This window comes from Aythya ferina (assembly GCF_964211825.1).
Source record: "Aythya ferina genome assembly, chromosome: 2".
Taxonomy (NCBI): domain Eukaryota; kingdom Metazoa; phylum Chordata; class Aves; order Anseriformes; family Anatidae; genus Aythya; species Aythya ferina.
The window spans coordinates 135,402,460-135,426,956 of NC_140297.1; the positions used below are offsets into that span (position 1 = coordinate 135,402,460).

Consider the following 24,497-nt stretch of genomic DNA (forward strand, 5'->3'; position numbering starts at 1 on the left):
AAACTATGGGTAAATTCTGCTAGTAAAAGAAAAGTTTCCATGTTATTTACATACTGTGGTTGGATGACTGAGGTTCTAGTGATAGGACTAGAGGAAATGGCCTCAAGTTGCACAAGGGAAAGTTTAGGTTAGAAATTAGGAGACATTTCTTCCCAGAAAGAGCAGACAGGCATTGGGACGGGTTGCCCGGGGAAGTGGTCGAGTCAACGTCCCTGGGGGTGTTCAAGGAAAGGTTGGACATGGTGCTTAGGGTCATGGTTTAGTGGGTGACATTGGTGGTAGGGTGATGGTTGGACCAGATAATCTTGAAGGTCTTTTCCAACCTTAATGATTCTATGATTCTATAACAGAAGGGTAGGGATATTTGATTAAAAAAAAAAAGCTTGAACCTCTGTTATTGGACAGAGACCTCAGCCTGAACCTGCACTAATAAATAAGACTCTTTCCAGTGATTTTTGTGGTCTTTGTTCATGTTGCACATGATTGTCCATTAAATATAAAGGCACTGAAAGATCTAACAATCTTAAAAGTTGTACTGCACAGGTAAGTTTAGCATGGGAACATGCAGTAAGTCACCCAGTAATGGACAAAAATGTTCTCAGTAATGACTGTTGCAGAAGAGTTAGACACTAAAGCACAAAAAATGTTGTAGATGATTTATTGTGAAATCTCTGTTCAGACACCAGAGTATTGGACACGGTATGTTATGTATCAGAATATATTAAAAACAGCAGCAGCTACAGCTAGATTTATGAAGACAGGAGAGAACAGCTGAGTTTTGCAAGCCTCATTTAGCTGACCCCAGTACCTGCAAATACTCCCTGTGCGTTGCTGCATCTACTAAATGCTTGTGTTCTGGGATGATTTCCATTGCCTAGCTTTAGGCACATAGCTCAGATGATAGCTAATTTTATAGATATCTTATTCTCCACTTAAATGTGTTGCTGTAAAGGATGTATGGAAGTAGAACATCTTACACTGAACTGCCTTTTCAAGGCAACTTTCTCTTTCCACTGACCATATAGGGACACTGTACCCATAGGGACACTGACTTTTCCAGTTAAGTCCTCCACTTTGACAGCTATAGCATAATGTTTTGTTTTATCATACAGAGGTGCATCAATTTTAATGACAAAAAAAAATATCCTTGATTTTCCTAACTCATTTCGATTGAGTATCTTTGTTTCCTTTCCTTACAATATGATTTTGTAGGTAAAAAATGTTAATTAAATCTGTACATTTGAAGTTGTAGTTTATATATTACATATATTGATATAAGACTAGCTCTCTGGCCAGATATAAGTCAGTAATGAAATTTAATATAAACATTTTATTAATAATATTTGAATAAATATATAACATTATTAAATTTTCATATTGATATTCTATAATTCTAAAATTTGCCTTTTACTCTTAACTTCATTATGATTATGATTAATAAGTTTTATATGCACAAATATATATATGGATTGCATTGTCATAACTTTAAACTTGCATGCTGTAATTTTGATGTGTTTCACTTTCTGTTTCTGTTCAAGACTCTTATTGTTTGCCTCACAGATTTTCTGTTTGTATTGGTTACAGAGCAAGGACACTGAGTTTGAAAAATATGAAAGAAGTGGAATATAAATACAAAACTGAAGATAATTGTGTAAGTTATCTTTTTATTTTCCTTTTTTGTTTGTTTGTTTGTTTGTGTTTTACTAATTTGTATTTGTGTTTGGCAAATGTTTTCCATCAGAGCTATCTTAGGCTCAAAATCTGAATTTGGTTTGGGTGGGTTTACTGTTTTGGAATGCTGAACAATGCTGGAATGTGAGAGGCACATGAGAATGGGGAGGACTCTAAAATGTAAAAACATTATTGTTGAGGCTGGCCCACTTGTCAATTATTATTATCACTTTTCATTCTTAAGAGAATTGGTGGAGTAAATTTGTCAGAGATGGGTAACCAACATTTGACTTGCCTGCCTTTTTTTTTTTTCTTTTTTTCATGTGTGTGTGTGTCAGTTAATACAATATTTGTACAAAGCCCTATGCATCATTTTTAAGCTAACTGCTCCCTATCTTTTTATCCTAAATGATTAAGATTAGTGCCAGTGACCATGTAATAACAAAGCACTGTCTACAGACACTGTGGAAAATAACATTTTGTTAAGAAAGCAAATTGCTCAAGAGGTTATTAAACAGAAAAAAAAAAAAAGAAAAATATTTTTAAGATTTATAAAAAATGTTTTTAATTTAATTTATGGAGTCACTGCATAATTTGGGGTAATTTTTAATGTACGAATGTTAGGGTAATCCAAGTTCCACTGGTAAATAACAGCTTAGACATAAGCAACAAGACTTTTAAACATGAAAATATGCAAGCTTAATGATCTACCCCACCATTAAGGTCTGTGGATTTATAGGGATTATTTCATCAACAGGAGAAAAGACACTTTGATGTGGAAAAAATTAAAAGGGCGTTTAGAAGCTTGTTTGAAACACGTTGTACCAAAGGCATTCACTAAACCGAATTCTTACCCAAGTGTAGAGAGAGCTGTGCCATATGTGCAGGGCAATTGGCAACATCCTTCTAAGTGACAAAGTAAAAATGCCTCCTGAGATGATTTTTTTTTTTTCTTTCTGGGCAGGGAAAGACAAAAATAAGTTATTTTCTCTCAGAAGAGTTTTTATTGAGAAAGAAGTTAGAACTAAACTACAACCAGGACTAATAGCCAAATTTGGCTTCTCCATCCCAGACATAAGGTTATACCTAAGTCTTCCATTAGCTTTATTTGGCCTTATGATTTGAGACTTTCAAGCCTTTCACCTCATAGTAGCTCACTGATGATCGCATGCTTTGATCTCTGAACATCTGCCTTATTTTGTCTTTGTTTTCATCTTCTACTTTGCCAGTATGGCACCGAAGTGCCCACTTGTCTCCATGCTAAGCCATGTATGGAATAGTTTTTAAGGGAATATTTGCAGTAGTTCTACATTCAGCCATGTATTGACCTCTGTTTTACCCCTATTTAAGAGGTTTTGTTTAATTAATTTATTTCTCATATATTCTCTTACCCATTTTAATTACTGGTTAGGCTTTACCACTTGATGTACTGAACTATGTTGGTGATATGATGATCACATTCACAGGTAATTGTACTAAGTCACTATACATTTTCTGTGGTTCATTGCCTCAGTTCTGGATGTCTGAAATGTTTCATTAGCCTGTATGATGTCTGCTACAGTACTGTCTGAGAGTTTGTCTGGTTCTCAGAATTCTACAGTAAGGAGGTCGTTTGTGTGGTTTGTGGTAAAGATTTCCAGTCCTGTTTTGCTTAAGGTCTGTTGGGAAAACTGTATCTTCAATGCAATCCCATGATTCTTTGAACTTCTACAGAAGTTGTCTCTCTGTCAGCTCCACTTACTTGTGTTTGAATACAACCTAGTTAAGTAACTTTGCATGTCTTTGACTTTCATGAGGAAGAATAGAGGCTTTTGGAGTTTATATTCTCTTACAAATTCTCAGTTTAGTTGTTTGTTTGTTTTACTTCCTGTTGCCCATTGTCATGAGTAGTTCATTTCTGAGAGCTGATACTTGCATAAATCATATATTTTATTTTGGCATAAAAAATCAGTAATGAAAATAAATAGGATCTTGCTGTGCAATGTTCAGTTGTGGATTCAGTGATCCTCTTTCTTTCTCATCTGTTCTCATCAAAATGCTCTGAACTTCCATATGTAATCCAGAGATCCAGCCTCCATGAAAGACATACCTGAAAGGCAAATTAATCCTATTGTGTTTTTGCCAACTCGAGCTTATTAGCAGTGTTGTTATGGATATTTAAAGATCTCTAGTTTCGTGCTTGTTGAGTAGAAAATGCTACTGAAAATATGATCCTGCTTATTCCTGCTTTACAGCACTAGAGGCATAAAAGAATACAGTTATTTATTTGAATATAGATAAAGAACATGCAAGTGTAGTATCTTTTACTAGATCAAATAGTACAACTGGAAAAGTAAAAGACTGGAATGGCCAGCAGAGTTTTCTTCAAGTCTTAAATACAAGCAGCAGACATCAAAGCAGCTGAGAGCAATTGCTCTACACTGAGTCAGGTCTGTCTCAGATGGTGATAGAGAACAAGTTGTTGGTATCCATCACATAGATGGGACATTTGCTGGGGAAACAGCAAGAATGGGGTTCTTTCCCAAGGAAGAGAGACACACAGTTGGTTTATAACCTGTGGAAAGTGAAGACATCAGTAGAATTAGGTTAATTCTACCTAGAAAACATGTGTGTCAACTGAGCTGCTAATACTGATATCTAATATATTTATATATGCATATATGCACATTGAGACTAGCTTTTTACAGTGTGAAGTTTGGATGAAACTTTTTTGATAAAATGCAGACAGGATCCAGGGCAGACGATGGTTCTTGTGCAGATTATTGATTATGTTGGTTGTAGATAAATGATAGCAAAATTTTAAATCTGTGCCTCAGGCTCAGTCTTGATCTAGTCAGTGCAAGTGGAACCATCAGGAATTTGCTTTTGCTGAAGGGCTTAGTGAAGTAAGAGTGGCTACAGAAAGATTTCTTCCAGGGCAGGAGCTTCTGCTGCAGGCTGTAGTTGAATGATTTTCTGCTTCATCTTCAGCTCGGGGTGGTAGGAGAACTTGGGAAGTTGGACTGGTGGGAATTTCCTCTTGTAATGAAGTCAGTGGTGTTTTTTTTCATTTCCATTAAAAAATATCCCTATTGTACTACAGTCATCTTCAGATGACCAAGATTAGCATTATGACTGTTTCCTTAAACCAGACGCATTGTATGCTCCAAAAACTCATTTACTTTTTACAATACATATCATACTTATCTAGTAGAAGATTTTCCCAGTCTGCAGACCTTGTCTTGCTTGTGTATGGAAATCACACCAACTGAAACAGTGCTCCTACTATTTGCCAGGTGATAGTTCTTAGTATTGTGCATTGGAATTAATGATTTTGCTTTTTTTTAAGAACAATTAAAAAAAAAAAGTTAAATTAAAAATAAAATCAAATTAAATTAAAGATAATTTTCATTACAGATTACTCTTTTACTTCAGTCATGTATGAAGCTGATCAAGATGGTTATCCATTAGATCATCCTTACAACCCAAAGTTCCTTCTAGATTGATTTACAGGAATTTTCAAGACTTTTTAAGAAATTACTGATGTTGTTATTATTATTTTAATTTGTAAAACCAAAATTAACGTCTCAGCATTTTGTTTATTTCATTTCACAGCAATCATTAAAACAGGTAAAGATAGTTTCAGTCAACAACCCATTAGTCTTTCTGAATGCCAGGAAATTTCATGCAGACCTTACAAAAATAATCCAGAAGGATAGCATGAGTAGCCAGGCATGTGAAGATGTAAACAAGGTAAGATGTGCTACATGCTTCAGTAATCATGGTGACGGTGTTGAAGAGCATGATTGTTTTCTTTGCATTTTTTATTATAATTACTTGAAAAGAATATCTTTCCTACCTCTCTATATGTGGTCCTGTAAAAGACATTAAAACACTTAGCCAAAGCTCTTCAAAATTTCTGGGAACCATTACATATCCTCAGTTAATGTGAGGTTGTGACTTTGAAAAGGCAATGAGTAGCTAAAATTCTACTTGAATAAAGTTGTGTGTTATTTTTTGTTATTATTTTTTTGTTTGTTTGTTTTTCTTTGCTCTGGAGATGACTCCATGACAGACAGATGCTTCATTTCTGATTCTATGAATAATTTTAATAGATATAGGAAGAAGGTACAAACTGCTTGAAGTTTTCCCCTAGGGTGGTGTTTCTTTTTCATTTTCTGCACTGATTGTATTGGAAAAATAAATAGCACAAAAATTTTGTAGAACTTGTTTTTGGAAAATCTCCCAGTAAGGACTGTATTTTTAAAGTTTATTTGCACATAGCTACCAAAAATTCCTACAATGTTCCCAGAAAGAGGGGAAAATTTATTATTTTTCTATCATTACAATAAAGACATTCCAATAAAATACAATAAAATATAAACTGTAGGCAATCTCATCCGGTTTGGTGAACTGCACTGGGAAAATCATAGATACTTCCTCGATGGTTTGTTAAAACAGTAATATTTGTCTACCACCTCTGCTGTCTCTTGCTAAAGATCTGCACTACCTTTCCTACTCTGATGGGTGCCTTCTTGTTATTCAGAAATCCAGCTCAGATATTGTGCTGCTTTTTTTCCTTAGCTCTTCTAGTTTAACCGATTTGGATTACCAAGATAACAAACTCCCAAACTGAGAGAAATTACTTAGGATTTTCATGGAATTAATTTATGAGTTAATTTAATAAGTGTAATGAATTAATAAGTTAATTACTAAGTTAATTTATAAGTTACTTAGGAGTGAGATGTTATCCTTTGTCTATTCTGGAAATTACTTGGCAGTACAGCTGACTGAAATATTGTGCATAGTTTTTGTTTGTTTGTGTGTGTGTGTGAAATAATGGTCTTTCTATGGAACATAATGGAAATGAAAAAGAGTTGCACTTTGGATTTTGTTTCCATGCTGTATTCTGTTTTAAACATGTCTACTGGCAACTTAACATTCATATTGAAATCATTACAAAAACATTTCTCCAGATAAACATAACTCTTTAATAAATTTACATCAGAACTATTCTCACTAAAATCTTAGATGAGATTGCATCAAGTAGAAGTTAATCTTACAAGTTTTCTAACTTGAATTTATCTTTTCAAGAACATCTTTCTCTTCTTTCTATTACTTCTTAACCTCTGCTTTCCCAAGAGCATCATTTTTATAATATGCTTTATAATAGCTACAAATATCAAAGAGATTGAGTCATCTGAAGGAAAAAAAAAAAAAGCGGGGTGTGAGGTTACATTTTTATATGACATTAAAAAATAATTAAAGGCTTGCTCAGCAGATATAACATATCCAATAGACAATATGGTTTTTGGAGAGAATGAGTTAATTTTGCTATTGAAAAAAAGAATTCTTGTGCATTGCATTGATTTTCTCTGGTTACTCTGCATTGGATTAGTTTTCCTTGGTATGCTAATCATTCTTTGCTTTTATTTCAGTGTGAGCAGAACACATTACTCTGTTCATTTTCCAATGGAAGTTGTCATGGTGAGTTTATTTTCTATAAATTATATTAAAACCAAGATGGATGTAAGTGTGCAAAATGGCTCCAGGTTTTTCTATTTATTTATAGGTGAACTCAAATTGTCTGGAAACTAATATTTCAGATAGATCACACCTTCACTGAAGCATGAGTACTAAAAATTATTAAACTGTTAACCTTGGCCTAGCAGATCCTGTTTTTATTCTGTTCTTGACTGAGTTTATAAGATTTCAAAAGTGGGAAACCAATGAAAATATTTTTTTTTCTGCAGGACTCTCTGGTTATTTCACACAAATCAATCTATGCATACTGATATGGGTACCTAGTGTGTGTGGAGGGGATCACTTCCAGCTTGGCCGCCTTTATTGGTCTTCAGCCAAAGGCATAATAAGCTGTTTTGCTAAGCTATGATCTTGTTTTCTTGTGCGTTTTTTTTTGTTTGTTTGTTTGTTAGTTGGTTGGTTGGTTTTGGTTTTGAGCTCATTGTGGGACTTGAACATTAATATGCAAAACTAAAAATAGGATGGGATTAGGTCTATGTGAAGTCTTTGTGGTCTTTAAAGGCATTGAACAGAAAAACTCATAAATGTCATCTGAGTTATCAGTGACACAGTGGCCACCAATATAGCACAGTAAAACTGTACAACACAGAATAAAGAAAAAAAGAAAACAACTAAGGGTTTGCTTTTAATTAAGGATTAAGCTGGATAATTCTACTCTTCCCACATTTTATAGCATTTAAATCAAACCAGAGCATGTACATTCCCATGGGATAACTGGTAGAACCTTTTGCAGAAGATACTTTATACAGATGACTTCATCATGGATGGAATTCAAATATTGTGTTTATTTAAAACACTTATAAGCATTAAGACCACAGTAGAGAATCTGATTTGGGGGCTGTTGTCTGATAGTTTATGCTTATTAACTAGGCTCATGACATTTTTATGTTTTTACAGTGTTTACTTTACTTGGGGTTGATAGAATGTTTTGCTGTAGCACAGCAACATAACGATAATGGCTATTGAGACTATACAGTGCTATACTGTAAAACGGTAAATGAGCACACAGCATTGTGTTTGTGGGGAGATCTTTGGAAGGTCTTGTCAGTACACATTTCAGGTTTCATTGAAATGTGGTTTCATTGGATGAACTGGTATCTCACATTACAGAAATAACAGACAGCACAGGACCTCTCTTCTGATTGCTTTTTTTAAGCCTTGAGGACTTAAATGTTGTTGTTCTTTGTACTAATCAGAGTACAGTGACTCTTTGTGGAAGCTTTAAAATAAAAACTGGTGAGGAGGAGAAAAAAAAAATCACTAAAGCAGCTTGGGGCCTAAATTTTTAGAAAGGAGGTGAGCAGGAAGACATAATTCTTGTCCTTACATCAGTCATCCTAGAAGGCACAGCAGCATCTTCGTCAAAATCTTTATTTTCAGCTTCTGGGGAATACTGATTTGACATTGTCTATATCAGCAACAATTAGTTTCTGTTGCCCTTGCCCAGTGGTTCAGAGGCAGCAGGTCTGTACCACCCCATCCCGCCCTCCTGAAGTCAGGCAGCCTCCACTGAACGGCAGGATGCCAGCTTTTTGGGAAGGTAATGCGAGCTCCAGTCCACCATTGCCTCTCTCCATATATGCATATGCACATGTGTGTGTGTGGTTCCTTAACGATGTTTGTCAAGGAAGGGAATTGAGTATGGTAATAGTAGGGTTTCAAAGTGCGCTTGTGCAACATATCAGCTAAGCGCACTTCAGGTGTAAAGTGAGCTCAACTTCTGTGCTTGAATGTAACATTTAAAGTTAAATAAAGTTAAATCAATTCCCTCCTTCCTTCTCTATTTATTTCCTTCCTTCCAATTTCTTCATTATTGCATCTGTTACACAGAAGCAAGTTACCTGTAATTATATTTATTCCAAATCTGGTTTTGAACTGTCAAACTTTTAACTTTTATTTAAGCAGAATAACAATAAAAAGGGAAAAGTAACCTCAGGCTATTTTTTAAGGTAAAACTTGTTGGAACCTGCAGATATAGTGTGCATGTTTTTGGGGGTGAGTAAGTAACAGGGAAAGAGTAAGTTCTTCTGGTTTGGAGACAGAGTTTTGTAGAATTGATTACAGTAAGCAGAGCAGCAGATCTCATAAATCCTTCCTGGTTTTCCACTGCAGTAATGCCAGGCAGGCTTTCTTTCAAATTCTTTAATTTTGTTTGCAATGTGTTTGTCCTGTCCAAGGTACATTAATAAAGAAAGTAAACCTCTGAAGGTGCAAGTCCAACAGACTCAGACTTCTGTCAGAAAGGAATTAGCACCATTATAAATCTAAACAATAAGAAAATTTGAAGTCCTCTCAAGATTTTAAAATCTTTTCCTCTGCTGTGTCAAAACCATTTCAATTAACCTATCATTAACCTATCTTTACATTCATAATTCCTTTCATATTCATCTTTTTTTTTTTTTTTTTTTTTTTTTTTTTCGGAATTTTATATTTTGTGATAACTAATATTAAACCTGTTATTTGTCCACAGACCAATGTAAATAAGATGTACATAGTTTTCTTGTTTTCCCTTTATGAAAGCCAGGAATCATCTGCATGCTAGTTCAGGACACATTTAGTATGTGCGTAGTTTAAGAATCTGAGGTATATTTTCTGTGTGAATCCTAAGTGAACTTTCCCAAACAAGCCAGAATCATGTAGAATTTCAAATCTGAAGAACTTTTTTTTTTTTGTCCAGGAGAGACTATTTCTGTCTAATACATCTCACTAATATGTTCTGCCTGTTGACTTCACCCCGTTGTTCTGATGCCCCTTCATTTATCTGTACTTCTAAAATGTGCTATTTGCTTAACACGTGTCTCAGTAAACAATAGACAAATTTTACTGTGATATTTTGGGCTTATTTTGTTCTGTTGTTATACAGATTTCTTGACTACTTGGTAATGAAAGCTTTCTCCTATATCAAATGTGCAGGTGAGTCACTGCAGCCATCTCAGAGTGAGCGACGTGTTTTGATATTAGATTGCAGTGGACTGAGTTTGTTTGACTACACTGGAGCCTCCATGTTGCTTCAGGTATTTTTAACACCAGATATATTCTGTACATAGAAATATATGATTACACACACAAGTTATTGGGACCAGTTACTAGTCACATCACTGAGATTAGTGAATAAACATGGTCACTTATGGAAAAGATGAGCAGAGTTTTGGTACCGAACTGCATTATGTTTATATAAAATTGTATATTAGTACTTCTAAATATTTTAAGTGACATTCAGTGCAAATGCAAGTATTCATATTTAATGGAAATTAGTTTCTGAAAGCACTCATTTTTATGCACTTCTTTATTTTTAAGCTGATTTAGGTCTTATTCATCCCTCTCATGTCAGTTATGTCGGTTATATAACTTGGGTCTCAGCCAAGGCCTTTTCTTATCCTAACTATTTTCTCAGTTTACTGAAGTGAATAATTAAGTGCTAAATTAAAAAACAAAACAAATCAAACAAACAAACAAAAAAAAACAACATATCTAGGTGTGTACATAGTCAAAAGGAAAACTGGGATAATTAAGTAAGGTGAATGGAAGTTATTCTTTATTACATTCCCCCTCAAAATAAAGTCATTCATTAAGCTTAGTAGGTTAATATATATATATATATATATATATATATATATAACAATTTGTGAAACTGATTTCCAAAAGGGCTTTGAGATCTCAAATTTGTGGGACACCACTCCATCCTGGGCTTTGAGATACAGTTTAGGGTTGCAACCTCTAACTGAAAGACAGGTCCAGAACAGAGTTACCCAAAGAAGAAATGCACTCCTTCCATGTTACACTCCTTTCCTAAATATCGTCAATGCTGCTAGAGTTAAAGGGATTTTTAGTCTGAAGCAGGCTTTTGGTTTCTGTTTAAAATTAGTTATTCTGACGTGGTAAAAAAAAAAAATTGCTTTTATTTATTTATTTATTTATTTATTTTTAATGGGGACTGCTTTGGATGCTTCCTCATCTGTCAGAAAAGGCCCTACTCTTGTTCTAGAGTAATTTTCACTTTTTGTTACTTTTTAGCTTATTGGATACCTAGTCTCTGTTAAGTTGCATATTTTCAAAGAAAGGATAAAGAACAACTTACTGCAGAATGTAGCATGATGGCTACGGCAATTTTCTGATAGACTGCTGGAAGTTTCAAAGTTTCATAGGTCAAATTTCTGTCTTTCTGGACTGGTTGGTAAGCGTACAGAAAGAAGATGCAGAAACTTGTTGAAAAAGGCATACTGGAAAAACAAATCTAACAAATATAATTATAAATGCTGTATAATTAATCATTTTAGTTTTATTACCGGTAGAACTGTAGGGTACTTTGTGGAGCGGGGAGGAAATGATGCTTTCTTGTTCAGTGTGGGTTTGCCTCGTTTGTGTTATAGAGGGGCTCTCTCTGGTGGCTGCTGTCAGCATAGCTTGAACAGCAGCACTTCATGCTCTACCCACTTTGAATACATTCTTTTTTTTGTGTGTGTGTATTTTATTCTCTGTTGGTATTTTAAACAGTTATTTTTTTTCTTTTTTCTTTTTCTTTTTTTCTTCTTCTTCTTCTTTTTTTTTTTTTTTTTTAATTTCATGTTTTCACACATATAGATTTACATGGATTGTAAAAACAGACACATTGATGTGTTGCTAGCATGCTGCAAAGGCAAGTATCAGCTTACAGCAAATTTTTTAACATGACAGTTTATATATCCTCACTACCTTATCAGTGCTCATATGTTTGTTTTATTACAGCTTCCTTGATAAAAGCAATGCAGTACGGTGGAAATCTTGAATCTGAAAACCCTGTCTTCTTTGAATCTGTTTCTTCAGCAATTGATGCCATTCAGATTCACAGGGTAAGACTTATAGCAGGGGTAGATAAAGTCTGGAGGGGCTTCCTGGATGCTCACTGCACTTTGGCAGTCTGGGGAAATCTCATTTATACAGTGAATGTTTTGTGCAGAAATCTTTTATCTGTATCTGTATTCTCTGCAACCAGTCCTCAGCCTCTGGGGCTGCAGCTATCACATTTTCCCTGCTTGCATTCTCTTCCTCTCCTTTTGCAATAACTTCTATGTCTTCTGTGTTGGATCCAGAGGCATGATGTTCAGGTGCATTAACCTGGGTGTGTGGTCCACTGGAAAGCATAATGTCATCTCAAAATACCTAACAGAACCTCTCGGTGAGGGAAATCACCTAGTACTCAGCTGTGATTTACTAAAGCTGTACTCTGTTCCTCAGTCTGCACTGCTTAAACAGCGTGCCTCTAGTTAGCATGACCCTGAGATGCACACGTGTTAGGTAACAGAGAAGGCGGATAAATTTGAGTTGGGGTTCCAAGCTGTTCTGACCAAAACACTTCTGGATCCCCGGCAAATTTGTTCAGAGCTAAAAAGCCCATCTCTGCCTGGCCCTGCAGTGTAATGTGTTTGCTCACTGGTGGAAAGAGGGGAGAGGACATATATGAGGTGAAGGGCAGAGCTAGAGGGAGGAGATAGAAGGATTTGATCACAAATTGAGCCTAGAGGCTTGAACAAGCATTTGCTTAAACAAGTATTTATTTGCACAATAATAATTCTTCCATTCCTTGTTAAAAGGCTATAAACCTGGGCTTTCCTTGTAAACTGTATAAGCCTTTTCCATTGTAATCCCAGTGTAACTGAGCATGCATTATAAGCAGCGTGCTTTCCCATGGTTGTATTTATGATTCCAAACATGGCTAGAGCTCAGTTCAGAGCCCTCTCCAAGAGACATTAAACTAATCATGGTCTGTGGTTTCTGTTTTCTCTTTCTCCCCTTTACTGTGATCTGGCACATTTTACTAATTTAATTAGAGCTGCCTATGGACAAAATACACTTTCCATTGATTTACCCAGATAAGGCTAGTTGACTCTGTTGTTCTGGTGGATTGACTAGGAAAAGTATGTTCTCTTTTGGTGCTTTTCAACATTTTTCTTTGTTGCTCTGCAAAAATAATTTACTGCAATGGTAACTGCAGGGCAAAAATAATGGGGATGGCTATTGTATATTTTGCCTGGGTCTGATTACAAGAATTAGCATGATTGTTATGTTATAAAAGATCTATGTTCTTTATAGACACCAATTAATGTTCCTAACATTCTTGCAAGATAGCTAGCATACCCATTTTATAGTAATGGGATGTAGAAAGACCAGGATAAATGTCCAAGTAAAAAGGAGCTCAGAAGTCCATTTTTCCAGGAACTGGTAACGTGCTTCTACTGGAGTCTCTAAGCAAGTCAAAACTCTGAATAATAGTTTAGTGGAGCAGTCTGAAAAGCTTGCACACAGTCTCACATTTTGAACGTAATTATTATGGACAGTGTATGTATGCTGCCAATGCCTCTTCAGAGCTTTCAAAATACATGTATGTGAGTTGATTTCTTGATGTGTTCCTTGCCTTTAACAACTGAAGATAAGATAATATGGACAGGAGTAAAAAGGAAGGGTGACCGCAATAGCAGCACCACATTGTAACTGTGTCTACACTTCACATGACTTTTTAAGATGCTAAGGTCAGCAGGAATTTTGAGTGAAGAAAAAATGGCAGGATAGAATAGAAAAGAACAGAGTGGAAAAGGGTGGAGATTTATGGAAAGTGATTTGTTTGGATTTACATTTCTGATCCCCTCACATCAGTCTTTCATCCACTACTTTTACATGCTATTCTAGGAAAACATTCTAATACTTTTTTTTTTTTTTTTTTTTTTTTTTTTCCTTCTGTTTCTCACAATTTAGAATTACAGCAAGTTCAGTGAACAGAGTGAAGTGTGATGCCGACCCATCAAATGTGGCTAGTCCAATCAGCTCATATTCAGAATGAACTATACCACAGTTTCTCCTTAGCAATTTTATTTTTTTTTTTTTCCAGGAGATCTCATAGATGCTACTTTGTATGCCATACATATTTACAACATTCAGTAATGACAGATCTGCCATTCAGAAAAAAAAAATATCTTTAGCTGCTATCACTCAGAGAATGTTCATACAATTGTTCTATAATGGTTTTATATAATATTTTTATACACATTTAGACACAAATTATTAGAAAGCAGATGTGGGGTATTGGCTGTTTACTCTCTTTTAGATATCTTTTATTATAACATTAGTTGTAATATGCATCTGTAGTTTTGTGCATGGAGTAAGGAGACATGAATTCTTGAAAGCAGTGTGTTATAATTGATACAGTATATGCAGGAAGCCATATACCACTGCATACTCTAATAGCTTTACTTATCCTTTTTGCTGTTCAAGATAGCTATTTGCAATAACAGCGTCATATCACAGCTAACATATTCTTGCATTTTTCATATTTGGTTATTATATGCTTTTTAATGCCTGCCAAGGTCAGTGAGAACACAGTATATTGAAAGAAGGCAGATGGATGTTGTCTAAGTGCACTGGATCGTCTCTTCTTCTAGTAGATGTCATGAGTTATTATAATGGTTTGCTATATTTTCAGTGTCACAGGTATTCTTTAGCTCAGATTGAAGAGGAAAAATTGGTAACATTTTTCCAAAACTTTTTCTTGTTTCCAGCATAGTCTGCATTTCTGAATTGCTGCTGGAATTTGATCAGGGCTGGAATCTTCAGCTGGGGCAGCTGGGAGATGACCCTAGAGAGACACAGAAGGCATGTGTCAATTTTCAGCCCAAATTCCAGCTTATGTGAGCACACAAACGAGGGGTGTGGGAAGAATTCACAGGTTGAATTCACACGTTTGGATTGCAATTATGGATTGCCATCAATCATATTAAATTGTGCTATCACATCAGTATCATATTATTTGGCAACATATGTGAAGATTTTTTCCTCGTCTTTTTTTGCCATATATGTACACAAGCTGTAAAATGTAAAAGTTGAGGAGAAAAAAAAATGAGAATGGATGAGGAGTATGTAATTACCTCACTGACCTTAAACAATGGAAGCTAAAATGTAAATGAATATGGCATGGCTGTAATGGTTATCTTAGCACTACAGAGAGGAGAGAATTATAAGGGTGAAGTGCATAAGGGAGAAGCTGGAGTGCATAGCCAAAATCTAATGCTAAGCATCCTCTTTTCAGCAGCAGTTACGTTTGTATGTTTGTCTGGACACAGCTCTCTCCGCCCAAAGCAGCTACCAGACATAGATGAGGCAGCTCACGGAGTGATTTTCACATCTTGCATATTTTTGTTAAGGCAAATATAAGCCTTTCTTCTGTCCTTGATCATTCCACGTTACTAGGAGACAATGGGAGAGAGCCCTGTGTTCTTTTACCTTTTCAGTCATAGGTGACTATTAGGGCTATTTCACGCATTGTGCCACAGATGAGCAGAAGCATTCTTTATGTGTTCTACTAAGATAACGTTTCAAAAATACTATGCAAAATGCTGATTAGTAACTGTAAGAAGCTTGTTATACACAGAAGTAAGTTCTGTTCATTGTGCCAAGTGCATTTGTGTCAGATGCTGTAGTTGATTGCAAATGACTCATTACATCCTTGGACATAGTAACAGGCTATAACATTTGGTTATTAATTTTCTCAGACAGTTTTAGTAATTTATGAACACTTTAGAAACTGTTTACATTGTGCTTTAATTGTAGAAGAATCAACTGTATGTCACAGCTGAATGGAGATCTCTACTTAACTGCAAGCTGAATAAATGAATAAAAGTTATCTTTTCTATTAAGTTCATTATTTATTCTTTGATGGCTAAATGTATTTTCCGAAGATTTGTGGATATGTTGGTTAATGAAATTGTTAAACTGTGGTCTTTAGCAAAGATAGCATCGACCATGAGACCTTCAGTTTTGTTCTGAATGATCTTGTTAATGAAAGAACACAGATGCTGTTAAAATTATTTGTAATGTTAGTGCCTGATGAAGCTGTCTGCATCAAATTAAGAAATTTGTAGTGCTAATCAAAATATCTTCCACTTTTCACTGTGTTCAATAGAAATAACATTGCTACAGCTAAATGGCTGTTTTGAGATGGACATTTATCTCCCATTAGGTCAAAGACCTTCCTGTGACACAATATCACTTACAAATGTGTTTCATCTGTGTAAGACTACAAATTCAAATTGTCTTAATGCTGTGATTACTGCTTAATTGTCTCTCAGGGTAGAATCAAGGAAGAAATACATTTCTTACCTTATGACTCTGACTTTTCTAATCTTCCAGCACTGGGGCTTGGGATACTTGTAATGTTCCTGTAATATATTTTACTTTGTATAATTAACCTAAATTTCCTCTTATTTCTGGGCATATAAATTGTTAATTAACTTCCCTTTCTGGCAAGTAGCACCACTAATGACAGTTTTTTCTCAGAAGAACAGAGCATTCGAGGAGTCCATGAAGGTGCTTTGAAGCTGGCAGCAATGGAAGCTTCCCTTTCAATTGCTTCTAAAATATCTGCACTGAATATATGCACTGAATATCTGCTTTGCCAGACCACTGCTTTACAGAGCAGTGGTTACAGGGTGAGAGTCTTTTTTTTTTTTTTTTTTAATTTTATTTTTTTATTCTATGAGTTACCTAGGAAGGCAAATTACTTCAGTGCTGAAGTAATTTTATTTTATTTATTTATTTATATTTTTTTTGGACCACCAAATTATTGACATTTATGAAAACTGGTGATTTTTGCCTGTCTTTAGGTGACCAGATGCTGTCAGATTTCATAAAGTAGTGACTGACTGCCAGGGAATTATCATTGATCTCTCTGCTTGTGGCCTGTGAGATGCTGAGTGTCTCATCTGCATGACTCTCTGCAAATCTCTGCTGATTGTGTGTATGCACGGTTATCTGGCAAACAACTGCCTGATTATTTGGTGAAGATTCAAGGAAACACCCTAAACCTTTTAGTTTTGGAGTTCAATATCAGTTTTAACCTGTCCTTGATGCTATTCTGTATATACTGTCCACTGGCTCTGGCTCACAGGAAGCATTAGGCTGTAACTTATGCTGAGGTCTGCAGCAACTTATCCCCTGATGTCCTGTTAGCTGCACCATATTCTTCTTGAGCAGGAAGGCAAAGTGAACCAAACCCACCCTGTAGCAAAGGGGCTGCACAAAGTCCATGTGCTATTAAATGCCCTGGTATCACTCTCACAACTGAGATGGATTGCAGCCAAAAGAATAAGGGGGCTTTGTTATTCTGTCCCCTTGAGGCAGCCATGCATCTTTGTACCTTCCAGCCTGATTTACCTGAATAGACATAGGGACTTTTCAGAGTAATGCAAAGTTTTATTACTTGTGCTTGCATGTGTAAGGCTGTGTGTTGGTAGCAAGGAGTCCAGTCTTGCAAAGTGCTGAGCTCCCCTGGTTCCTGTTGGTTTCTGAAGGCAAGAGAGATTCTACTCCTCACAGCAGAGGTTTGAGGAAGCATCTCCTCACCTAATGTGCCATTCTGCAAGGTTTCACCTAATGAAACCAACAGGGGCTCCAGGCAGTAAACAATTCAGAAAATCTGGCCACTCATTTTGATTCCTATCTGTGTACTCGGATGTACAGGTTTTACACCCCTAAACTCAAAGCATATGGAACATGTGAGTTGTAAAGATCCATGTTTCAATATTGCACATTTTGGTGCATTCTGCACTACATAGGAAAACATTAATGTAATATTATTTTCAAGAGTTGCTCAATATTTTTAGAGATTTGGTATTTGTTTGATGTGTTTAGGATTTCTTAGCTATTTTTAGGAATTAATTCTAAATGTTAGATATTATATGACGTGAATGAAGAGTTTTCCCATAAAATTTAAGATGCGCTAATCAGAATATGCTAAAATGGGGATCTGATCATATGCTTCTTACAGAATTTGTGTTTCACACGTTCCAAAACAAAGCAAGCAATGAGGAAAAAAAATAGAGTGCAAACTGATGTTAAGAAGTGAACATAGTGACAATTATAAATTAGGCATAAAACGTGTAATAAGGAAAAGACTGTTAACATTATATTTATGCAAATTAAATGGTTCTAATTCTCATCATATGTCTTTCTTTTTAAAGGTTATTTGCCCTGATTCTATGATTCAAGTGTCACAAGGTCTGACTTCAGCTGCTTTGACATAATTTATTTGACAGCTCTGTGTGCCATAAATATATAATGTAACAAGGAAAGGTATCTTCACTGTTGAATGAAAACATTAATGCGTCAATACTGTGTATGAATACTGTTTGACATTTACTAGTTACAAAAATAAAATACACAGTATGCCTTGAAAATATGGCACTCCTATTTTTGGAAGATACTTTCTTTGTCTACAGAAAGTAGCATCTCATAAATAAATGAACAAGTGCACTTCCAGTGTGGATGCTAAATGGTGCTTTCATCATTAAGATGGATTTTTAGTAAAGATCACATAATCTGCATGTTTCCATATGTTTTTTGATGCATTATTTTTTCTTATTTCAATTTTGTGTAATAGCATACACAACAATAAATTTATACAGAAATAAATTGGAATATGAGCCAATTTACATGTGGCAGCAGGAAGATGCCCTCATTATTTCAATACTTAGCAGGTGTTTTTTGTTGTTGTTGTTGTTGTTTTTTTTTTTTTTTTAAACGTTTTGGTCTAACCAATCTGGGATGAGATATTTTTCTTTCTCCAACCTCAAAATATATTAGATCTTAATAATGAGAAAAGAGAAATTGTATTATATTCAGAAGTTTGGCTTCCTCACAATTCTTAGGGGAGTATGGTGTCTAACAGATGCTTTTACCTATATAAAGAATACAGAAATCTTGGGCTAATTTTCCCAATATTGCCTCTATGCATATACAGTCATTTGAATATATCTTATTTAACTCGGTAGTTTACATCTACAGATGGTGCACACTGATGGTATAGCATATATAAAGTCTGTGGCTTACCCCAGTATAAGGGAAATTATGGGTAAATCCTCCCACTCCCTTAATAACTGCGATGACATCAACAGAAAAAAAGATCGACATCCCTTTAAAAATTTGGTCTTGAAAGTAGTAGCTAAATTTTTCAAGCCTGGTAATTTAGGAAAGCATTTACCTCTACCAAAATTAATACAACTTCTACATTTTTTTATTTATTTTTTTTTAAATTTAATTTTACAATGGTTTGCAAAATACAAATGGCTTGTAGTGTCACCAAATTATAGTAGATATACAGTGAAATATTCTTAATGATAAAGGTGTTTTTGTTGTTCTTGTTGTTTGTTTTCTACATCTATGCTTGACTACACTCACAAAATGGCAAGGAAAGCACTCTGGAGTGAGATGGCTGAGTAACCTCATTCTTTTTATTCCCAGAACTGGAGCCCAAGGTGGGCTCTCACCAGGGGCATGAGAGGTAGCTTTGAGCGCAACTTCTTCCCTAACAGGAGTCCTCTGGCTCCACAGCATTTCTGGAAAGCATGACTTGCAGAAGCAGAGAAATGGATAGCTGTTTAATTTTTTCCTAATGTGCCTTCCAGTACTAAAAAGGCTTTTTGTGCTGGATATGTTCAGGTGATTAAGGATTGAGAAGAACTGAGGGAACAGATGTGTAAGTGGTCATAAAGGTCTGTGCTGTCCCTGTCTGACTTGGTGATTGTAAATGCTTTTTATGTCCATTGTGCTTTAAAACTGCAGCCAGGGTTTAAGAATTTTTTAAAACTCCACAGTGCTGGATTAAGCTGCACCTGATCCTTTCACCTAAATCCCACAAAGTACCTCCCACAAACTAGACACACTGTCTTTATTACATCTGAGAGAGAAACGAATTTGATCCCGTAATTGTTACTAATAGTTGTCAGATTTTGTTGAATGTTGATTTTTGCACATTTTAGCTTGTCTGTGAATTGCTTTGTTTATGTAAAGAAAGCCACCAGCAAATAAGCTGACATTTGTAGACCCAGGTAGTATGGATGAAAAAGCTTCTTGCTCATCAGTTCAGGAAACAAGGTTTCTATTAGTCTACTGACAAAGTGCCAGGAGCATTGCAGAATGACACATAATCTGTCTGGGGTGGTTTTGGGTTTGGACCACTTGCAGCTTCTGAAGGAACTGAACCAGCACAGTGATAGAAAAAGTGATTATAGAAACATGAGGACAGGAGAGGACCTATTCCATTACAGAGCTTCATTCTTTTGTGTGATCTGGTAGCCATGTTTTATAATCTCAAGGGAATGGTCTTTAAATCAAACTCATGATTGCAATGGACTATCACAAACATTTGAAGCCTGAACAGGCTATAGTAATTATAGCAACAATTTGTCTGTGGCAGTCTACAGATGGGAGAGTTTCTGCCTCTGTGGACCTGCTGTGTGTTTACATCTCTATTACTAAAGTCCTCTTCTAATATGTTTTAAAATAATATTATGACATTTCACATCCAAGAAAGCTTAGTGGTCACAGTACTGGAATTGTCAGTTTATACTTCAGTGTAGATAGTTTATACTTCAGTGTAGTTAGTTTGTACTTCAGTATAAACTAATAATTTTAAATGCTCTATGAATTTTCTTTCAGGTTCCTTTTTCTCTTTGCTTTCTCTCTAACTCCTTTTAAATCTTTGGAACTTCATTGCTTTCTGTTTCAAGCTTTCTGCTTGATTCCTTTAGCCAAATTCTTAATTCAGAGTACTTCCATAAAGGAAGACATGTTTTGAAAGAATGAGAGCAATCCTAACTGATAAGGAAAAAAAAATCAACCTCTCTTTTTTGGTCTTGGAGTGTATCCAGATATGAAACAGGTTTTGGAATATTGCATTTGCAATCTGCATTTTCATTTTATTTTCAGCAGTAAATTTGTGTTTAAATCTGCCGATCTTCAGGTTCATTGCTGGCCTGGCTCCACTGTTGCTTCCACTTCACATATCTCTGGCATACCTAATGTCTTCAATTCCCAGCACCATGAAACTGAGGTGGTGACTTTTAGGGGACCCATGATACTCTGGAGACCAGGGTCTTGAAGGCTTCACTCCTTCCTTCTTCCCCTGTCCTCTCTCCAATAAGCTCCTCTACAGCTTGAGTACCCCATGCACAACAGTGACTGTGACACACGTGCAATGGTTCAGATGCAGAGCTGCAGACCAGGGCTGAGATGCTAGTGAGATATGAGGCCATGGTGCATGGGACTGAGAGGAGGCAGAAGAGTGTGGGAAGAGACCAAATGAGAGAAGAAATATCATGGGAATGGGAGTGTGTGATACTGTGCATGGATGAAAAGTCTGAAGGCATGTGGGGCAGCTGGGATGTCAGGCTGCACGGGGATGCTGCATAAGGAGGCACATGACAAAAAATTCAACCATTTGCTATTGGCAGGCCCCTGATTAGCAGACAAGTAATTTTTCTGCAGAGGTGCCAATTGCCTCACACAGATAGTTGCCCCACACTGCCACTGAGCCTGTTAATGTAGTTGTAATAGCATTTAAATTACTTCAATTTTAAAATTTAAATTAAATTAAATTTTAAATTACTTTAGCAATAAAAGAGGGTGTTGAGGTTTTTTGTTTGTTTGGTTTTGTTTTGTTTTCGAGAGTAAGATTTCTTCTTTCAGACAAAATGTAGTATTTATAGGTGTTTCATCCATAACAGCGAGAAGTACTTGTATGAGCAAGCTGACATCTGTCTCTTTTAACCTCACAGACTACACCTTTTCAGAGAGACAGGTGGTCCATAAGGAGGAACAGGTGTATCCTGAGCATTAACACCTCCGTGTTGTGGGCAGTCTTTGCAAACAGCACTCAAAGCACTTCAATCATTTTTCCTCCATCAATGCCGCTACTCAGATACTTCAACAGGAACCAGTGGGGTAGTGGCAGGCACAGTTCATGGCACGTCTCCAAGAAAACTTAGGATAGGAATAGAAGTGTGTTAGCTAGAGGAGAGGAAGGTAAATGAGAAATATATTCAGCCATAAGATTAATTCAAAGATAGGATGATAGTCCTACTGCCCCATTTATTGGGAGACATCCATGTAGGTTTGGATGGCTGCTGAACCTACCTTCTCCCTGGTCCCCGGCTTAGAAGGGCAACATCCTGCTCACCCGGGCTGTGTGGTCCAAGGTGTGGTCTGAGAACTTAAAGTGTGTTTTGACAGATCACCAAAATCTGCCCCAAATCTGCTGTGCTCAGGTCTAGTTCTGCCACCAGAACTACAAGTTTGGGCACCAGGTAAAAGCAAATGCTGCTGCACTCATCACAGTCAGGAGCAACTGCCAAGACCTCTACCAAGCACTGGAGGTGCTGCGTGTGCCTGTACAGGTATCAGAAAGGACTTTCCTATGCAAATGCTATTTTCATTAGCAAGTAGGAGGAAAAAAAAAAAAAAAAAAAAAAAAACCTGCTTAATTTTGTGGGGTGTAAAGTGTGTCTGTACCAGCAGTTTCTTCCCCATGGAAAACAGAAGATAAGTGTTGGTGACATTCAAGTTCAGGGTTTCTTGTGTGTTTTTGTTTGTTTGTTTGTTTGTTTGTGTTTTTTTTCCCTCCAATTTCTTGGCCATGTTAATTTAAGATAGGTCCTTAATGTTATATTAACATAGATTTTTATGTGTCAATTAACAAATAAATTCATTATGAAAACTCATTTAGGGAAGGGCTCACACCAGACAAAGCCTTGGGGCAGCTGTGGAGTGCCGGGATGCAACATCTGCTCCATCAAATTGCACTCAGACATTGCCATTCCTTGGCTGTTCATCGTTGCTCAGTGGCGTCTCAAGCAGCTACGTACCTCCCCAGGACATACAAGTTCAGACACAGACCCACAAAGGCCAAATGTCTCCTTTGAGTCTCCCAGGCATAACCAGCTAAAGGAAGTTGTCAAGGCACACAACCCTTTGACATGGAGAAAAAAAAAAAACTGAACAAACTACATGCCATGTTGATTTGTCATGCCAGGTTTGCTTTTGTTGATTTATTTAAGCAGTATTGAATTTGACATCCATTTCAAACACTGAATCTACCTTTGAAGCCCACCTATTTGTTATGTTATGAACCTCACTCTGCAATTTAGCTAACGTAAAAATGCCTCCCATTACTAGCAGTGGTGCCTCTCATGACATAACAGAAACTGACTCAGAAAGTAGCATATGCTGTTATCACCCATAATAGATCAGCCACATCTCAAAGACTGGAAGCCAAAATTACCATTTGGCATGTCTGTAAATTCAAATATACCGTCTGTCCTGAGTTGAAAATTAATGGAATTTTGTCTATTTTATATATATATCAAAAGCTTTGCTTTCACTATTGCCATAAAAGATTTTTCATTTAGTATTTGTATTATAGAAACTCTCCATGGGTGTTTAATGTTGTTGCAGTCCTCATCAGGCTGCAATTTGTAAAACACATCCCCTTCTGCCTCTCTGCAGATTTCTTCCTCCACATCTAGGTTCAGTGTTCCCAAAAACATACAGCTGGGAGGGAGGACACTGAGAGGCTGTTCTGTCCTAAGGTAGAACCCATGAAACCATCCCCAACATTTACTTGTTAATAAAATGACTGGAAATACTAAAATTTTAGACATATACACATATACATACCTCAGTCTACATAACTGTAGTCTATACTCTATATATCTGTGTATATGTATTATGAAGATTCTCCCAAGTGGGCCGGCATTATTTAACTTATATTTTAAAAGGCCTTATAATTCAGAAAGGGGCAATTACTAAAGAGGAACCTTATCTGTACACTTTCTGAACAGAAAACTTCCCGAGAGCAGCCAGATTTCCATGCATACGCATTGCAGGATCAGACCTTTCATGGGTAGCTCATTTCTACACCTGTAGCTGTGGCACACAGACAGCACAAAAAACTCCTGTCGAGGGTATGTTGGTGTATTTTTTGCCCAGTTGAATTCACGGCCTTTTTTTTTTTTTTTTTTTTTTTCAGGCAGCCTCTGCCACTCAAGTGTTTGTGATGAAGGCTTCTTTTTGACAGCTACAGTTTCTAAAAGGGACAAATTATGCGTCCAGTCCTGCAAGCCTGCCTGCAATGAACGCCTTTAGAAATCAGTGGAGCTTTCACATGGCAGATGGCTCCCCAGAATTGAGCTCTACATAATTTTGTGATATTTTAGCTGGGGATATTTTAGAGGCTTTTTCCCTATGCATGACAGCATGATTTGCTGGCTGCTAGAAAATGTCATCAGACCCTTTCTCATTGCACAATGAAACCTTTGGATTATTTTTTTTTTTGAAAGAGAAATATATATATATTTTTTTTTCCTCTTGCACAAGATACTGCTATCTGATAAAAAACTGTGACACTAAAAGGCTGGAAGGGTAAAATAGGCCTAAAGCCACAAGAAAGGGGGAGAGTTTTTTTTTGTTGTTTGTTTGTTTGTTTTTTAAATACAACCTTAAAA

At 36.2% G+C, this 24,497-nt stretch overlaps 1 protein-coding gene across 1 annotated transcript in view; it reads left to right on the top strand.

The window, feature by feature from the left end:
- The window catches only part of SLC26A7 (solute carrier family 26 member 7), a gene marked incomplete at its 5' end in the record, with an annotated part of 73,403 nt that extends 49,268 nt beyond the window's left edge, over positions 1-24,135 (top strand). The window contains 7 exons of the mRNA XM_084510922.1: positions 1,585-1,651; positions 5,266-5,403; positions 7,089-7,137; positions 10,108-10,208; positions 11,776-11,830; positions 11,920-12,023; positions 24,023-24,135. Of these exons, the coding sequence (XP_084367048.1) occupies positions 1,585-1,651; positions 5,266-5,403; positions 7,089-7,137; positions 10,108-10,208; positions 11,776-11,830; positions 11,920-12,023; positions 24,023-24,067 (559 nt within the window). The 3' untranslated portion in view covers positions 24,068-24,135. The remainder of the gene's footprint in view (positions 1-1,584; positions 1,652-5,265; positions 5,404-7,088; positions 7,138-10,107; positions 10,209-11,775; positions 11,831-11,919; positions 12,024-24,022) is intronic.
- Between the last annotated feature and the right edge of the window lie 362 nt (positions 24,136-24,497).